Source organism: Bos grunniens, chromosome 26 (genome assembly GCF_055505025.1).
Source record: "Bos grunniens cultivar Pamir isolate PY7600 chromosome 26, Bosgru_T2T1.0, whole genome shotgun sequence".
NCBI classification, from domain to species: domain Eukaryota; kingdom Metazoa; phylum Chordata; class Mammalia; order Artiodactyla; family Bovidae; genus Bos; species Bos grunniens.
Genome location: NC_141190.1, coordinates 44,279,467 through 44,294,192, shown reverse-complemented (window position 1 = coordinate 44,294,192; position 14,726 = coordinate 44,279,467). Strand labels below are relative to the sequence as shown.

The following is a 14,726-nucleotide window of genomic DNA, read 5'->3' as shown; positions in this document are numbered from 1 at the left end:
GAGACAATTGTCTCCTGAAGCTGCAGCTGTGGCGTGGGAGCACCATCCAGGACACATCCAGGTCGTGCAGGCGCTGGGGGGCCGGGTCCTGAGCCCTGGTGGTCGACTGAGGAGGGGCCTCACCCATGGCCATCTCATGGCAGCCGCGAGGGGAGCCCTTTCCAGCAGTTCTGGGCTGGGAGACCGAGGTCCCATGGGTGAGCACGTCAGCGGCTCCTGCTTTGGCCTTCGGGAGCCTGAGTGAGCCCGGTGCTGAAGAGGATAAAGAGATTCTGTGCTCGGCCTGGCCCTGGTGCAGTGGCCATCGTCAGAGTTTATCTGAACATCTGAGAACCTCAGATGTGTGGAAGGCTGTCTTGGGACCTGTGATCTGTGATACCAGCTGACTTGCACTATGGTCCTTTGAAAAGATTCATTTGTCAAGTCCCCAGCAGGCCACCTGCCCCCACCACCCAGCACACCCCAGCACGCACACACACACACGTGCACACACACACGCACACACCCCCTTGTGATTTGATAAGAAAACAGGAGTGGCCCTGTCCTGGCCACCTGGTGCTGTAGTTCCTCCTGAAGCCCAGGGATGGGTCGTGGTGATTTAACATAGTGAGTCGCTCGGCCGTGTCCAACTCTCTGCGACCCCATGGACTATACAGTCCATCGAATTCTCCAGGCCAGAACACAGGAGCGGGTAGCCTTTCCCTTCTCCAGGGGATCTTCCCAACCCAGGGATCGAACCCAGGTCTCCCACATTGCAAGCAGATCCTTTACCAGCTGAGCCACCAGGGAAGCCTGAGAAAACAGGAGTGGGTAGCCTATCCCTTCTCCAGAGGATCTTCCCGACCCAGGAATCAAACCAGGGCCTCTTGCATTGCAGGCAGATTCTTTACCAACTGAGCTATCAGGGAAGCCCAGGAAGGTGATTGAACATGGGGGCCAAAAATCCAAGACCTTCCAGTGTGAACGTGAAGGGAATGGTTTGGTCATAGAGGATGAGTGGCCCTGGGCTGACGTGTGTGCCCTGATGATGGGTCCCCACAGTGGAGGGCAGACCAGTCCTCCGTCATTTGGGTTGGAGGCACGGCGCCACTGGAGAATGTGGCCTTAGGCAGCATGCGGGCAGGCCCGCCCCCTCGCCAGCTGTGGGGCCAGCATCCTTTGTCTCCACTGGAACCATCAGCACATGAAAACAGCTCTGGCTGGTCTAGGTAGCTGACTTGCACTGTGGTCCTTTGAGAAGATTGCTTTTGTCAAGTCCCCAGCAGGCCTCCCGCACCCCCCATCACCACCACCACACCACATGCACACCCCACACACACACACACTCACACTCTCATACACACATGCCCCTTCTCCACCACCTCAGACTGACTGCTTCTCCTCACCAAGCCCAGTGAGAGGGTGCACGTTGCCCAGGGGTTTCCTCCAGGAAGCTCTTACAGGATGTTGTTTAGTCGCTCGGTCGTGTCCAAGTCTTTGTGACCCCGTGGACCGCAGCACGCCAGGCTCCTCTGTGCTCCACTGTCTCCCAGAGTTTGTTCAGGTCCACGTCCCTTGAGTCGATGATGCTATCTAACCATCCCATCCTCTGTCGCCCCCTTCAATCTTTCCCAGCATCAGGGTCTTTTCTAATGAGTCGGCTCTTCGCATCAGGTGGCCAAAGGATTGGACCTTCGGCTTCCTCCCGCAGTATGCTGGCGCCCTAACGTGTCCCTCTTGTTTCACTTTGGCACATGTCACGCGTGTTTAGAAGGGCAGCGGGGCCTGGCAGGGACAACAAGGCACAGCATAGGGGCCAAGTGAAGTCTGCTCTACCTCCAGGAGCCGTGGGCTAGACCCCCTCGGATGTCCTGAGGTCTCTGGGTCTTGGAGGTTTAGGGGCAGCCCCAAGGCTGTCCCTGGTGGCAGCAGCGGGTGTGGGCTTGACCCGATCCCACATGGCGATAGAGCTGGCCGCATGTGGCCCCGTAGGGGGGCATCTTAGCTCCTCTGTCAAAATAAGCTGCTCAGATGTTCCTTCTCTGTCTCCTGGGCTGGTCCCAGAATCCTCCCAGGAGGGACGCACGTGGATGCTGGAGTTGGGGCACCTCCCTGGGGGATCCCCGGCCACTTGGCACACGCACCCTGTCCCCTCCCTCCTCCTAGGTATCCGCCCCCAGATCATGAACGGCCCCCTGCACCCCCGCCCCCTGGTGGCGCTGCTCGACGGCAGAGACTGCACCGTAGAGATGCCCATCCTGAAGGACCTGGCCACCGTGGCCTTCTGCGACGCACAGTCCACCCAGGAGATCCACGAGAAGGTGGGCCCCGCCCCATCCTGCCCGCCCGGCTGGGGTCGCCCCTTAGGTCAGGTGGCAGCAGCTGGCACTCAGCGAGCGCCCCTGCCAGGCCCCACTTCTTTCTACCCTGGTCTCGGCTGGCCAGTGCCTTGCCCCTCGTCCCTGAGGCTGCCCCCTGCCCCCATTCCCTGGCATCACCCAGAGTCACCAGCAGGCCCCCAGAGCCCCACCAGGGCCCTCTCCCCTAGGGGGATGCCGTGGACACCCAGGCCGCACCCTCACCGGTCATCTTCCTGCCAGAACTCAAGGGCGATGGGGGCCTCCAACTGTGCTCTGCTCGCCCCTTCACAGGTTTTAAACGAGGCAGTCGGTGCCATGATGTATCACACCATCACGCTCACCAGGGAGGACCTGGAGAAGTTCAAGGCCCTGAGAGTGATCGTGCGGATAGGCAGCGGCTATGACAACGTCGACATCAAGGCTGCGGGCGAACTTGGTAAGTGTCCGGCGGTGCCTGCCGAGTGCCCGATGGAGCAGATGAGGCCGGAACTGAGACAGCGCCCTGCTGGCTCCGGGCAGGAGGGTGGTAGCTGGTTTCAGAGGGAACCTAGCCAGCCAGACACACTTCCCTGCTGGAGGCAGAGGCCCCATCGAGGGGCCTGGGGGTTGTGCTGGGCTCTCTCACTTGGGAAGGACGTGAGCCAGACGAAGCCACAAGCCCTCCCCTGCAGAGGGGACTGCGTGAGCGGCCGCAGCCCTGTGCCAGCCAGCCAGGACCCACCAACCTAAGGTTGCTCTCGCTGAGTGCACAGCGTGGTGTTCCTGGGGTGGGGGGCGCCCTTTTCTGAGTCTCCTCCGGTCCTGGGGTGGCACCATCTCCCCAGGGCCGCCGTCCACACGGGAACCTTCCCAGGTCAGGGCAGTGCAGGGGGGCCACTGCCCAGCGTCCCCCCACCCACCCAGCAGATGGGCACCCGAAGGCGGGGCTCCACGCCCCGAGGGAGGGCATTGGCATGGCAGCCTGGCACCTGACGTGGGCACTAAGCATGTTGGAACGTTGGCAGAGATTCAAGGGCCCAATTTGAACATTCTTTGGCATTGCCCTTCTTTGGGATTGGAATGAAAACTGACCTTTTCAGGTCCTGTGGCCACTGCTGAGGTCTCCAGATTTGCTGGCATGTTGAGTGCAGCACTCTGAACAGCCTCATCTTTTAGGATTTGAAATAGCTCAGCTGGAATTCCATCACCTCCACTGCCGTCACCCCACCACCAAGGGGCCCAAGCTTTGACCACAGGGGTTCCCAGGCTGCCCTGCTGTCTTTGGAGGGGCCAGGGAGGTCCTGCTGGACAAGCCCTTCTGAAGTCAGCTTCCTTGCTGTCTTGAAGGATGTCGACCCAGCACCTAGTATGCAGGTTATGATCTGCCTGGTGCTCTGCAACCATGAGGCTGAGGCAGGCACCTCCCAGTGCCCAGGAACCCAGGCCTCTGAGCCCCTGCCTGCTCCAGCAACAGGCAGGAGGGTACACGTGGTGCCTGGCTCAGTCAGCTCAGTGTCACACCTGCGTGTGACCACCTACGCACGTGGGACCTGATGGTTCTGGCCGCAGCCCACTGACAGCCACCTGCTGCCTCTCCAGCTGGGTGCGCCCGGTGGGCTGCAGCTCCCCGCTGAGGTCCCCTGCGTGCCTCAGGGCCACACCCAGTTCCTGAGCCGCAGGAGGAGTTTTATGGGCACCAGCAGGAAGCAGAGGGAACCCTGACCCCAGTGGGGCCTGTTCTGAGTGGTGCTGAGTCTGGTTTGATTCTCCATGAGGGCACCGGCCTGTTGTGCGATCTGGCAGGTGGTCTGGGAGTTTGGGCCCCAGCAGGTGGGGCTTGCCGCCCAGGTGACCCCCGAGGAAAAAGCAGGAGGTGGTCCCTGCCCCTCGGGTTCTTCTCTTCCCCTCACCCATCCCGAGTGGGGTGCCTTGTGGCAGGTGGCTCAGAAGATCAATCTTGGTTTTTTCTGGGTGCCCCCTGGCCAGTCTCCAGCATCTCAACCCCTTCCCCAGGGCTCACTTGACCCTGTCCAAGAGAAGGGTCACGACAGGGGTCTGGCCGAGGGGGCTCCCACGTCCACCCTGAGTCACTCTCAGCCCCTCTTTGTCGCCACAGAGAAGCTTGGGGAAGATGTGAGCCTCCAGAAGCATGTCTAATGTAAACTAAAATTTTCCATTTTCCCCTGGCGCCAGAAGAATGTTTTTGTTTGAAAACAAACGTTCTTTGTGCTCTGGATGGAGCTGAGGTCCCAAGTTCAAGCAGCGACTGAGAAAGTGGGGCCCGGCTCCCCAAGGGCTCTGCACCCTTCCCTCCGCCCCGCCCCCCCTTCCCGTCTCCATAGTGTGGCCCCTCGTGGCGTGGCCACCCACACGTGTATGCCATCGGGCTTCCTTGCCCAGACCCAGCTATTCCTCTGGGGCAGGGGCGGGCTGGATGGGGGAGGCGCCTGCCATCTCTGCAGTCGCGGGGGCTGCACCCGAGTGGGGCCCCGCGGCCCTTACCCCCACCCCCACTGCAGAGGCCAGCCAGGGGCCTGCAATGTCGGGTTGGAGGATGTAAACTGCGTGTCCGCGGAGGCCTTTTCACTGACCCTGCTCCGATCTGATAAGAGCGTGGCTTCAGGGACATCTGCTGGGCTGTCGGAAAAGGGGTGTTTTCAAATGTGGAATCTGCGGAAGGAGCCCGGGCCTCCATCCAGCCGTCCTTTGTCTGCACGTGCCCTTCGCCACTTATTCGGTCAGTTGACCTGTAATGAGGATGGAAGAGCAGGTGGCCCATGTCTGCCCCTCTGGACAATGCCCCGGGTTCCTGGCGTGTGTTCCCAGGAAGGCAGCTCCCCTCCAGCGCGCCCTAGGGCCTGGGCAGGTAGAGGATGTGTTGCCCCAGGGTCCAGGAAGGAGCAGGATGAGGCGGACAGTGGCTGGCGAGAGCCCGGGCCCAGACCGAGCACCATCCCTCTGAGCTTTTCTGGCAAGCTTGCTGATCTGGTGTCCAGTCTGGCCCAGGTCAGCAGATGAGAGCAGAGAGCAAAAGCAGCTCCTCCTGGGGGTTCGCCAAGCTCAGGGCAGCTCTCTTGGGGTGATGACATAGAAGGGGGTGTTCCACGGAGTGGGTCCCGTGTCCTGTCCCTGCAGGACAGCTGCAGGTACCCTGTGCCCCCACCCCTGACCGGGAGACAGAGGAAGGCAGGGGCCCGAAGCTGCAGCCCTGCTGGGTTTGCTGGGTTCCTGCGCCTGGGGTTCAGGGCGGACCTTTGCAGCCAGGCCGCCACACTGGGCCATCTGGACACCTGCGTTCCTCCTGGAAAGCTGCTTGAGAGGCCGCCTCAGGCCTTTGTTGGGGCAGGGCAGGGCGGGGGTCGTTGCAGGCCTGCTGGGCAGCTGGAGGAGCTGTCCCTCCCCGGTCTGACAAATACTCTCCTCCCCCGGCCAGTGAGGAGAGTCAGTGCCCAGGCCCTTCCCACGTGAAACCTGGGGCAGGCCTCCCCGAAGGCCTCCCGGTGCTGGCAGACTGGCCTTCGTCTCTGCTCCTCATGCAGACCCCGAGGGCTCAGTCTTCCGCAGCTGCTCTCAGCCCTGCAATGCTTTGCAAAAGCTGGGTGGGCACCTGTCGCTCGATCTTCTTTCTGCCCGAGCGGGAGAGGGGTTGGGGTCCGCGGGACAAAGGTGAGACTGGACGACAGATGCATCCTGTCTCAGCCCGCGAGCCTTGAAGGTGTTTGTTTCTAATTCTGTCTTGCCTTTTTAAAAAAAAAAAGCAATAACACATTCATGACTTTAGACTCTTAGAATTTTCAACAAAAGGCCAGTCTCCATACCCCAGCCCCACCTCGAGAGCAGGATCCAGGAGTTCATGCGTGGCAAGGAACCTCTGGGTCTCCAGGCCCTGAGGCCCTTCAGGGGCGGGGCCTGCTCGCTGCCTTCCTGCCACTGGACGAGGGTGGTGGTCAGAGCTGGCTCGCTGCTCACTTCGCAGAGACGTAGGTCTAGAAGCACTGGGTGGGGGGGGACGTGGGGTCAGTGAGGGGCTGAGGGGTGGTGAGCCAAGCCCTGGACAGCAATCCTCCTGGGATGGCCATGGGGCTGGAGGCCCCCAGGCCACAGAGACCCTGACCCACAAGGACAACACGCGCACCGAGTGCCTTGCACCGGCCAACGCTGCCGCCCTGGGTGGCCTGGAAGCCCTGGCGCTTCCCCACGGAACGCGGGGCTCTGATCCCCGCGCCTGGCCTGTCTTTCCCAGGGATCGCCGTGTGCAACATCCCGTCCGCAGCGGTGGAGGAGACGGCGGACTCAACCATCTGCCACATCCTTAACCTGTACCGGCGGAACACCTGGCTGTACCAGGCGCTGCGGGAAGGCACAAGGGTGCAGAGCGTTGAGCAGATCCGGGAGGTCGCCTCGGGGGCCGCCCGCATCCGCGGGGAGACACTGGGCCTCATTGGCTTCGGTAAGTGCGCCCCGCCCACCGCCCGGGGAGGGGCTGCCACAGGGACCCTCGGGGAGGCTTCACTGCAGCTGTAGGAGGCCCTCTTGGGCCCAGAGGAGGGCTATGGTTGCGTGGCTTGGGAGGTCAGAGGTCAAAGCTGGCTAGGGAGCTGACCCCCAGGGAAGATGGGGATTGCTTCTGGAAGACACCGCCTGATGGGTGTGGGGAAGGGAGGAGGCGGCAGGAGAGCATCCCCAGGGAGGGACCGTGCTCCCTGACCGCCCCCAGGGGCAGAGGGTGAAGGGCAGTGGCGTGCTTGGCAGCTGGTGCCCGGGTGGAAACCTGGGCAGCAGGCCGGGCTGAGCACCCGAAGGTGCCAGGCAGGGGTGGGTGTTTCTGAAGGAGTTTCTGAAGGATTTCGAGCCAGACGGTCAGATCATCAGCTTGGAAAACTCACCAGGGGAAACATGAGACCCAGCTGGCCGCTCTGGGCGGGCCTGGGGCGGGTTAGCCCTGTGGGGAGCTGGTGGAGGGCCACACTGGGTGGAGAGCAGCCGGACTGCCAGGCTGTAGGCAACACAGGGACCCGAGTCAAACAGGAGGGGGCTCTTGCTGGCTGCTGCATGTCAGTCCTGCTCCTTCCAGTTCTGTGACCTTGAGGAAAGGTCAAGAACTCTACCTCAAGGACCTTCCAGGACTGGACCTCTCTCTGCCTCAGTCTCCCCCGTCTGTACATTGGGGATGAGTGATACACAGCAGCTGCCCCTTAGAACTCAAAGAAGGCATGAGAATCTCATGGGGTCGGTGCTGTCTGCAGGGCTTGGCTTCCAGAAGGTTCCCCCAAGCTGTCCCTCAGCCCTGAGCTTGGAGCTCTGTCTCTGAATAACAGGACCCCTGGGATGGCCATGGTGCCACCTTCAACAGGTAGAGGGAGCGTCTTCCAGGAACGCACATCTTTCCCGCACCTGAGTCTTGAGTCTAAGAGCCCAGGTGTCGGGTGATCACACTCGCGGAGGTAAACTTGTTACAAGAGTCCAGCTTTGTTTTTTCTTGAGTGGAAGGTGGAAAAGGACTAAGAAACGCTGGTGCCGAGCTGTAGCACCCTCTGCTGGTGCCGAAGGGCTTCCTGCTGCTCTAGGAGGTGGGCCTTGGAACTGGTTCTTAGACCATCATGCGTTCTTGCCCCCGGTGGGCTCTGGCCACCATTAAGACCCTTGCCATGCGAGTGGCCTGGCCACATGGAAGAACACTCGTTTCCATGGCTTCTGACCAGGCATCACAGCAGGTTCTTAGAGGGGTCATTTCTCGCACTGTATCCTTCCCCATCCGCCTTCTGAAAGCCAGTCCCGTGATGCCAGCCCACCTGCTGCAGGCTGTAATCCAAGCCCCCCACCCCCACCCCGGTCACAGCGCCCCATACACCGTTTCTCCCTGCTGCCTCTGCTGGTCTCTCTCTAGCTTCCCAGAACTGCAGGCGGATCCGAGACAGGAGGGGGCTCGGTCGTGGGCGGCCTCGCCCCCTGCTGCCCGCCATCCAGGGCTGGAAGCACCCACTTGTCTAAGACTCTGCCCAGCTGCGGCAGCGGGCCCCCAAGTGTGGAGCGGGTGCCGCCAAACCCAGTTCATGCCATCACGTGGGGCCCTGGACGGGCCATCCCGAGCTTGACCCCGGCTCGCACTGGCCCAAAGGCAGTGATCAAGGCCAGCCTCCAGGTTGGGGACGAGCATGAAAGTCTGGAGGGAAAGCCTGCCGTCAGTGACAGCGTGTGTACACAACACAACTCACACACCACACCACACACGCACGCGCCAGGACAGTTGGGATCTCCGACACTGGGTTTGACCTCCAAGTTGCGAACAAGCTTGAAAATATGAAGGGAAAGCCTGCCATCGGGGACAGTGTGTACACACACCAAGGCCAGACTGGGTTTTGACCAAGTCAGTAAGAGAATTCAGCATCAGGTATTGTACAGTTTAGTCAGGAAAGCCCCATGGTGGAAAGATGAGGGTCTGTGAATTTGCGAGCCGCAGAGCCGTGAGACGTGACGTTAAAACTGGCCGTGACCCTCAGCCCCTGGAGCCGCCACCCAGACCCCGTCTCCCCTTAAAGCGTCAGGACACGGGGCAGTGGGGGTGGTGCTGAGGACCCACGAAGCAGAGTTGGGGGTGTTCTGGTATTGGCTGTGAGCTCCCAGCAGCCGCGTGGCGGGGCCGTGTCCCACATCTCAGGTTCATTAGAGGAGGGTCTTTCGGTCGCCCTTGTTCCGGCCCATCTGTCATGGCAGCTCTTCTGCCGCGTGTGGCTGTAGTTCCTGCTTCACTGTGTGTGAGTGGTGACCCTGGGGACGGCTGGCATGAGGAGTATCCTGGTGACCCCTGCAGCTGTCCCTTCCGAAGGGCCTTCTGAAACCTTCGCCTCCAAAGCACAGCCGCTGTTACCAGTGCTGCCTGTTGAGATGCCGGTTCCGCTGGAGGGGGAGCCGGTCCGCCACCCCCTGCCCTCCGGTGGGCTTCCTGTCCCTTTCCCCTCCTGCACAGTGGAGCAGTGGTCTTCCCACCAGGATTTATTCTGTGCTGTCCCCGAATTGGCCCCTTCAAACATCATTCACACCATTTTGTGTTCCAGCTGAAAACTGCTTTGGAAAGTAAAGTGCTCCACCCCTGGGGGTCAGTGGGAGTCAGGGAAGCCTTTGTGTCCTGTTAGGTGACTTGTGGGCCCAGTCCACACTCCACACAAGCTCAGAGCCCCACCAGACCGGTTCCCCATGGCAATGAGCGCTCAGGCCAGAGTGCAGTGATCAGTTTACCCCCTTCATGAGCAAACAAACCTGGTGGTAATTACATAAGAGAACAGTCCTGGTTCAACACTGAGAGCAATAACGAGATGAAGCTCAGCTTAAGAAGGCTGCTGTGTAAGCAAACAAGGAGGGGAAAGATAAATACGGAGGGAGAGAATGCTGGTGGTTGGGAGGCAGGAGACAGACACGTGGAGGCCACTGGATTGTTCTCTCTGGTTATGTTTGAAAATGTGCATAACAATGACTGTTTTGAAAAAAAGCAACATCTGATAGTAAGTACACTTGATCAGCATTGCATTGCTCACCCAGGGAGCTGGCCTGGCTTCTGCCCAAGTGACCCAGGAAGGAAGAAGTGCTGGCGTGGCATTGCCAAACCTTGGGTGTTCAGGTCCTTCAGCAGCCACCACTGCTTGGCTCCAACTGCCAGCAGGCACGGCCAGCCCAGCTTCCCAGTCCCAGAAATAATGCAGGCAGCAGAGGTGGGGCACACCCCACAAGGCCACCCAGCCTGGTGACAAGGAGCGGCAGGAGGGGCCAGCCTCACTCACCGGGACGCTCTCTTTCCGCACAGGTCGCACGGGGCAGGCGGTTGCCGTTCGAGCCAAGGCCTTTGGATTCAGCGTCCTATTTTATGACCCCTACTTGCAGGATGGGACGGAGCGGTCCCTGGGCGTGCAGAGGGTCTATACCCTGCAGGACTTACTGTACCAGAGCGACTGCGTCTCCCTGCACTGCAATCTCAACGAGCATAACCACCACCTCATCAATGACTTCACTATAAAGCAGGTAAATGGAAACGACACTGGAGAACTTCTCTCCAAATGAAGGGGAAACGGGAAACTCCTGCAGCCCCACTTCCCTCCTGAAACCTCCCGAGGGGGCAGCATCTGCTCACCAGCTTCTCTCCCACCCTGCCCCCCTCACCCCCCCAGATGAGGCAAGGCGCCTTCCTAGTGAACGCAGCCCGCGGCGGACTGGTGGATGAGAAAGCCTTAGCCCAAGCCCTCAAAGAAGGCAGGATACGAGGGGCGGCCCTCGACGTGCACGAGTCGGAGCCTTTCAGGTTGGTTTGGGGAGACTGTGGAGATGTTTGCAGCTGGAGCTCAGGACTCACACAGGGACTTGTAGGACCCAGGTCCTCACCCAACTCCTTGCTGTGAACTTGGGGCAGCTGCCCAGACAGGTCCTGGGGAGGAGGCTTTAACCAGAGGCTAAAGGACTCCATTCTAAGGGCTGTACTGTATTCTCACAAAGGGTAAAAGGGCTAGAAGTTCCCCCAAAGATCACCAGAAAGGGGGCCGGCAGAAAAATAGGGAGAGCAGGCTGTGTCCACAGCCCGACCATCCCAGTGAGAGGCAGGCCAGTCAGTCCTCCAGAGAACTGTTTCCTCTTCCTGAGTACTCCTGACATTGTCATTACAGAGCAGTTGTATGAGTGGGTTCTGAAAGTCCCAACCCCGTAGAACACACCCTGCAGAATCCCTGTTTTATCTGCGTCAGCTAACATCCCACATGGCCAAGAGCTCCCGTTTGACCAGACAGGGAGTGATGAGCACTCGTCTCATTTCCTATGTTTTTGTACGTTCACCCAGCTTTGCTCAGGGTCCCTTGAAAGATGCACCGAATCTCATCTGTACTCCCCACACAGCCTGGTATAGTGAGCAAGCCTCACTGGAGATGCGGGAGGCGGCCGCCACCGAGATCCGCCGGGCCATCACAGGTGAGCAGGCCGCAGACGTCAGGGTGAGAGGGCTTGCCGTGGGCAGGAATTGCTTTTAGGGGTCAAGTCGAAGAAATGTGTTAATTGGGCCGTGCTTCTTTCAGAGGAAACCAATCCCCTTTTGTATTACCCAACGTGAAGTTTTGCGGACCTGGAGGGGGAGCCGCCCTTCTGTTAGGCTGAGGGACCCATGTGGCTCAGACCTGGAACAGGTCGTATGCTGGGAAATTATGAGCCAGCCCTTCCTATTAACAAGTAGGAGACTTGGGGAAGCTTCCCTGGAGGCTTAGTGGTTGGGACTCTCCCTTCCAGCGCAGGGTGTGCGGGTTTGATCCCTGGTCGGGAGCGAAGATTCCCACATGCCTTGTGGCTAAAATACCAAAACATACACAGTATTATAACCAAGACTTTTAAAATGGTGCAGAAGCAAAGAGACTAGCGTGGTAGCTGTTCCCCCAAAACAGCTAAGTATAATGTTTAACTTCATTGTATGATTAATTTCAATCGTCTTATTCCAGGTCGCATCCCAGAGAGCTTAAGAAACTGTGTGAACAAGGAATTCTTTGTCACAACAGCTCCCTGGTCAGTAATAGATCAGCAAGCAATTCATCCAGAGCTCAATGGTGCCACATACAGGTGAGGAGAGGAATGGCCAGGGCCCTGCTCCCCAGGGGTGGGGGTGGGGGGCATAAAGCCAACGGGAGCACTGGCGGGAAATCCAGTCCCGTCCCCTCATCCCTGGTTTCGGTGGAGCAAATTTTAAGTTTTGGGGCAGGGCTGAGAATTGAAATTTCTATTTTAAAGGATACAGACTTTGAACCACTGTGCCAGGATGTGATTAAATATTTAGTGTGTGTAACAGGACCTGTACGTGAAAGCTCCTGCTCTGGGCAAGCAGAGCTAAGTTATTTCTTCCCAGGTCCCATGGCTTTATTTACATTTCACAGGTTCTATTAAAGTTCCGCTTGTGTTTTATCCCCATAAGCATTTTCAAGCCACACTTGAGCCCAGCCCCAGGTTGGATTGCCCTGTACCCTTTAAGAGTCACATCCTAATTATTCGTCTAGACACAGCAAGGCTCCTTGGCCCCTAGGAAAATTGCTTGTGCTGGAAGGGCTTGCAGCTCACAGGGATCCTGTCTGGCAAGAGTCCCCTTGCGTGGTCCCTGACCAGACTCACTGTCACAGGCTACAGGATGCAGAGTAGCATAGCTTCCAGAGGGGAACACCATCCCCTTTACCGCAACTGTGAAGGGCTGGGTAACTCAGATGAATTCTAAAGCCCCTGCCTCATAAGTACGTTCTGTCCTCAAAAAATGTGCATGTACCGAGTCACGTTTGTGCACTGCGTACACACACAGCCATCCCTGTGCCTGCAGTGTAAGACGAACCCGTGTGCAGCTGCCCTCCAGGTATCTTCAGGGGGCCAGGCCTCCAGCCCATCGCCAGCTCACCATCGGCCCTGCTGCCCTTCCGCATCTGTTACAGGAGCACATAACCAACCAGTGTAGGACGTCACACTTAGTAAGCGCACTTCAGGCTATTAGTGAAGTGCAAGTCACTCAGTCGTGTCTGACTCTTTGCGACCCAGGCCAGAATACTGGAGTGAGTGGCCTTTCCCTTCTCTGGGGGATCTTCCCAACTCAGGGATCGAACCCAGGTCTCTTGCACTGCAGGCAGATCCTCTACCAGCTGAGCCACAAGGGAAGCCTATGCTGTTAGGAAATCATTAAATCCATTGATAATAGAAGACCCGGAGAACTTGAGTCTGTTTCGTACAGAAATGTTTACCCAGTGCAACACAGTTTCCCCAAACACAGTTAGTATGGGTTATTCACCGTCGTCTAAAAGCTACAAAATTAGTGCTTTATTGTTTATGAATTAGATGTCAGTGTTTAAATTTCCTGTGTGTATTCCTCCTTGCTTTGCAGGTAGGAAATTATTATTATATACATTCCATAAAAAAGGCAGAGCCAAGAGGTTGGCAACTTCCTGACCCTGAACTTAACCAGCCCTTTCTCTTGTGTGCGCCTCAGATACCCGCCAGGCATCGTGGGCGTGGCTCCGGGAGGACTTCCTGCTGCCATGGAAGGGATCATCCCCGGAGGCATCCCGGTGACCCACAACCTCCCCACGGTGGCACATCCCTCCCAAGCTCCCTCTCCCAACCAGCCCACGAAACACGGGGACAATCGAGAGCACCCCAACGAGCAATAGCAGCGAGTGATGAAAGGTAATCATTCAGATACACCTGGGACCAAGAGACAGTGAAAAATGAACTAAGAGAAAAGGAATTTGACAGTCTTTTTAACTGATTCTGGACATATGCATCATTGACGTTGCAGTGTTACAGCTACAGAAGAGCTAGAAGCCGAGACGTGGGAAAACTGAAGATGTCGTCGTCTGCTTGCGGAAGCGCTGAAAGAGACTAGGACGTGATTTGTTAACGACCAACTTCTGTTATTGTGTGTTAAGTTTTTCATCTGTGCATCAAATCACAAAGAATAAATAGATCTTTTTCCTTTATCAGTCCCTTGGGCACAGGAGGTCCTGAACACCTTGCTCTAGAATGTTGCATCAAGAGTTCCAAACATCAAAATAAAATATTAAGAGGAAATCCCCACCCTATGACTCTAGTCCCTTCGGTCCACGGGGCTGGTTACCTCTTTTGCTAATAGGAAGATTAAATTACTACAAAATGGGGAGAAAGCTGTCTGCCTGTGTTAGACACCGCGAGCACGGGATTGAAGACAGTACAGGCTCCTGTACAGAGAATTCTCTCCCATCTGAACTGCGTACTGAGCGGGCAAGTTGGTTGTGAGTTCAGTAAAACCCTCTGATGATGCAAAAAAAGAAAAAAGTATTAAGTTTCACAAGCTGTTTGTACTCAAATATATTTTCTCAGTTTCAGATCCTCAGCTATTTTATTGAGTGGAAAGTCTTGAACTGAAAGGGTTCAAGAAGAATAATGTTGCATTTCCTTATGTCTCAGGAAACACTTTTTATGGTAACTTGTCAGATTGTCTATGAACAAACCCACTTTTTTAGACATTGATAAAGTCTTCTTTTCTTCACGTGATATTTTATACAAGAACACTTCAGGTGTGTTATTAGATGTGACTGATTTTAACAAATCCTATTAGATTTGTAGCAACTAGTTACATGTTATATTCATAGTCTTTTGTGAATCATCGCCTTTTTGTTTAAAAGATGGCCTATTTTGAGCCTTTGTATAGGTACATTCCTGTTTTTGTGACAAAAAGAAAAAAAAAAAAACCTTTAAAACTGTCCCAAACAGAAAAATAATGGCTATCAGAAATATGTTTTGTTTTAGTGTGAGTTACCGTTACTGTATTTGTTTATTGTAAAGGTGGACATTTAGCGTTCAGTGCAGTTTTCAATAAAAAGTAATAAAAATTTCTGTTAAGCTTTGAAATTCAAGTACATCTCACTAATGTAAAAG

General features: G+C 56.8%; 1 protein-coding gene across 50 annotated transcripts in view; it reads left to right on the top strand.

Moving 5' to 3' along the window:
* CTBP2 (C-terminal binding protein 2) overlaps positions 1–14,699 on the top strand; it is a 168,874-nt gene extending 154,175 nt beyond the window's left edge. For 38 of the 50 annotated variants that reach the window (XM_086378359.1, XM_086378389.1, XM_086378347.1 and 35 more), the window contains 8 exons: positions 2,146–2,300; positions 2,631–2,775; positions 6,562–6,768; positions 10,117–10,331; positions 10,478–10,608; positions 11,137–11,264; positions 11,783–11,900; positions 13,300–14,699. In XM_086378359.1, the coding sequence (XP_086234485.1) occupies positions 2,146–2,300; positions 2,631–2,775; positions 6,562–6,768; positions 10,117–10,331; positions 10,478–10,608; positions 11,137–11,264; positions 11,783–11,900; positions 13,300–13,480 (1,280 nt within the window). In that variant the 3' untranslated portion in view covers positions 13,481–14,699. The remainder of the gene's footprint in view (positions 1–2,145; positions 2,301–2,630; positions 2,776–6,561; positions 6,769–10,116; positions 10,332–10,477; positions 10,609–11,136; positions 11,265–11,782; positions 11,901–13,299) is intronic. The other 12 variants (XM_086378390.1, XM_086378366.1, XM_086378369.1 and 9 more) reach the window with 1 other exon arrangement.
* The last annotated feature ends 27 nt before the right edge of the window (positions 14,700–14,726 follow it).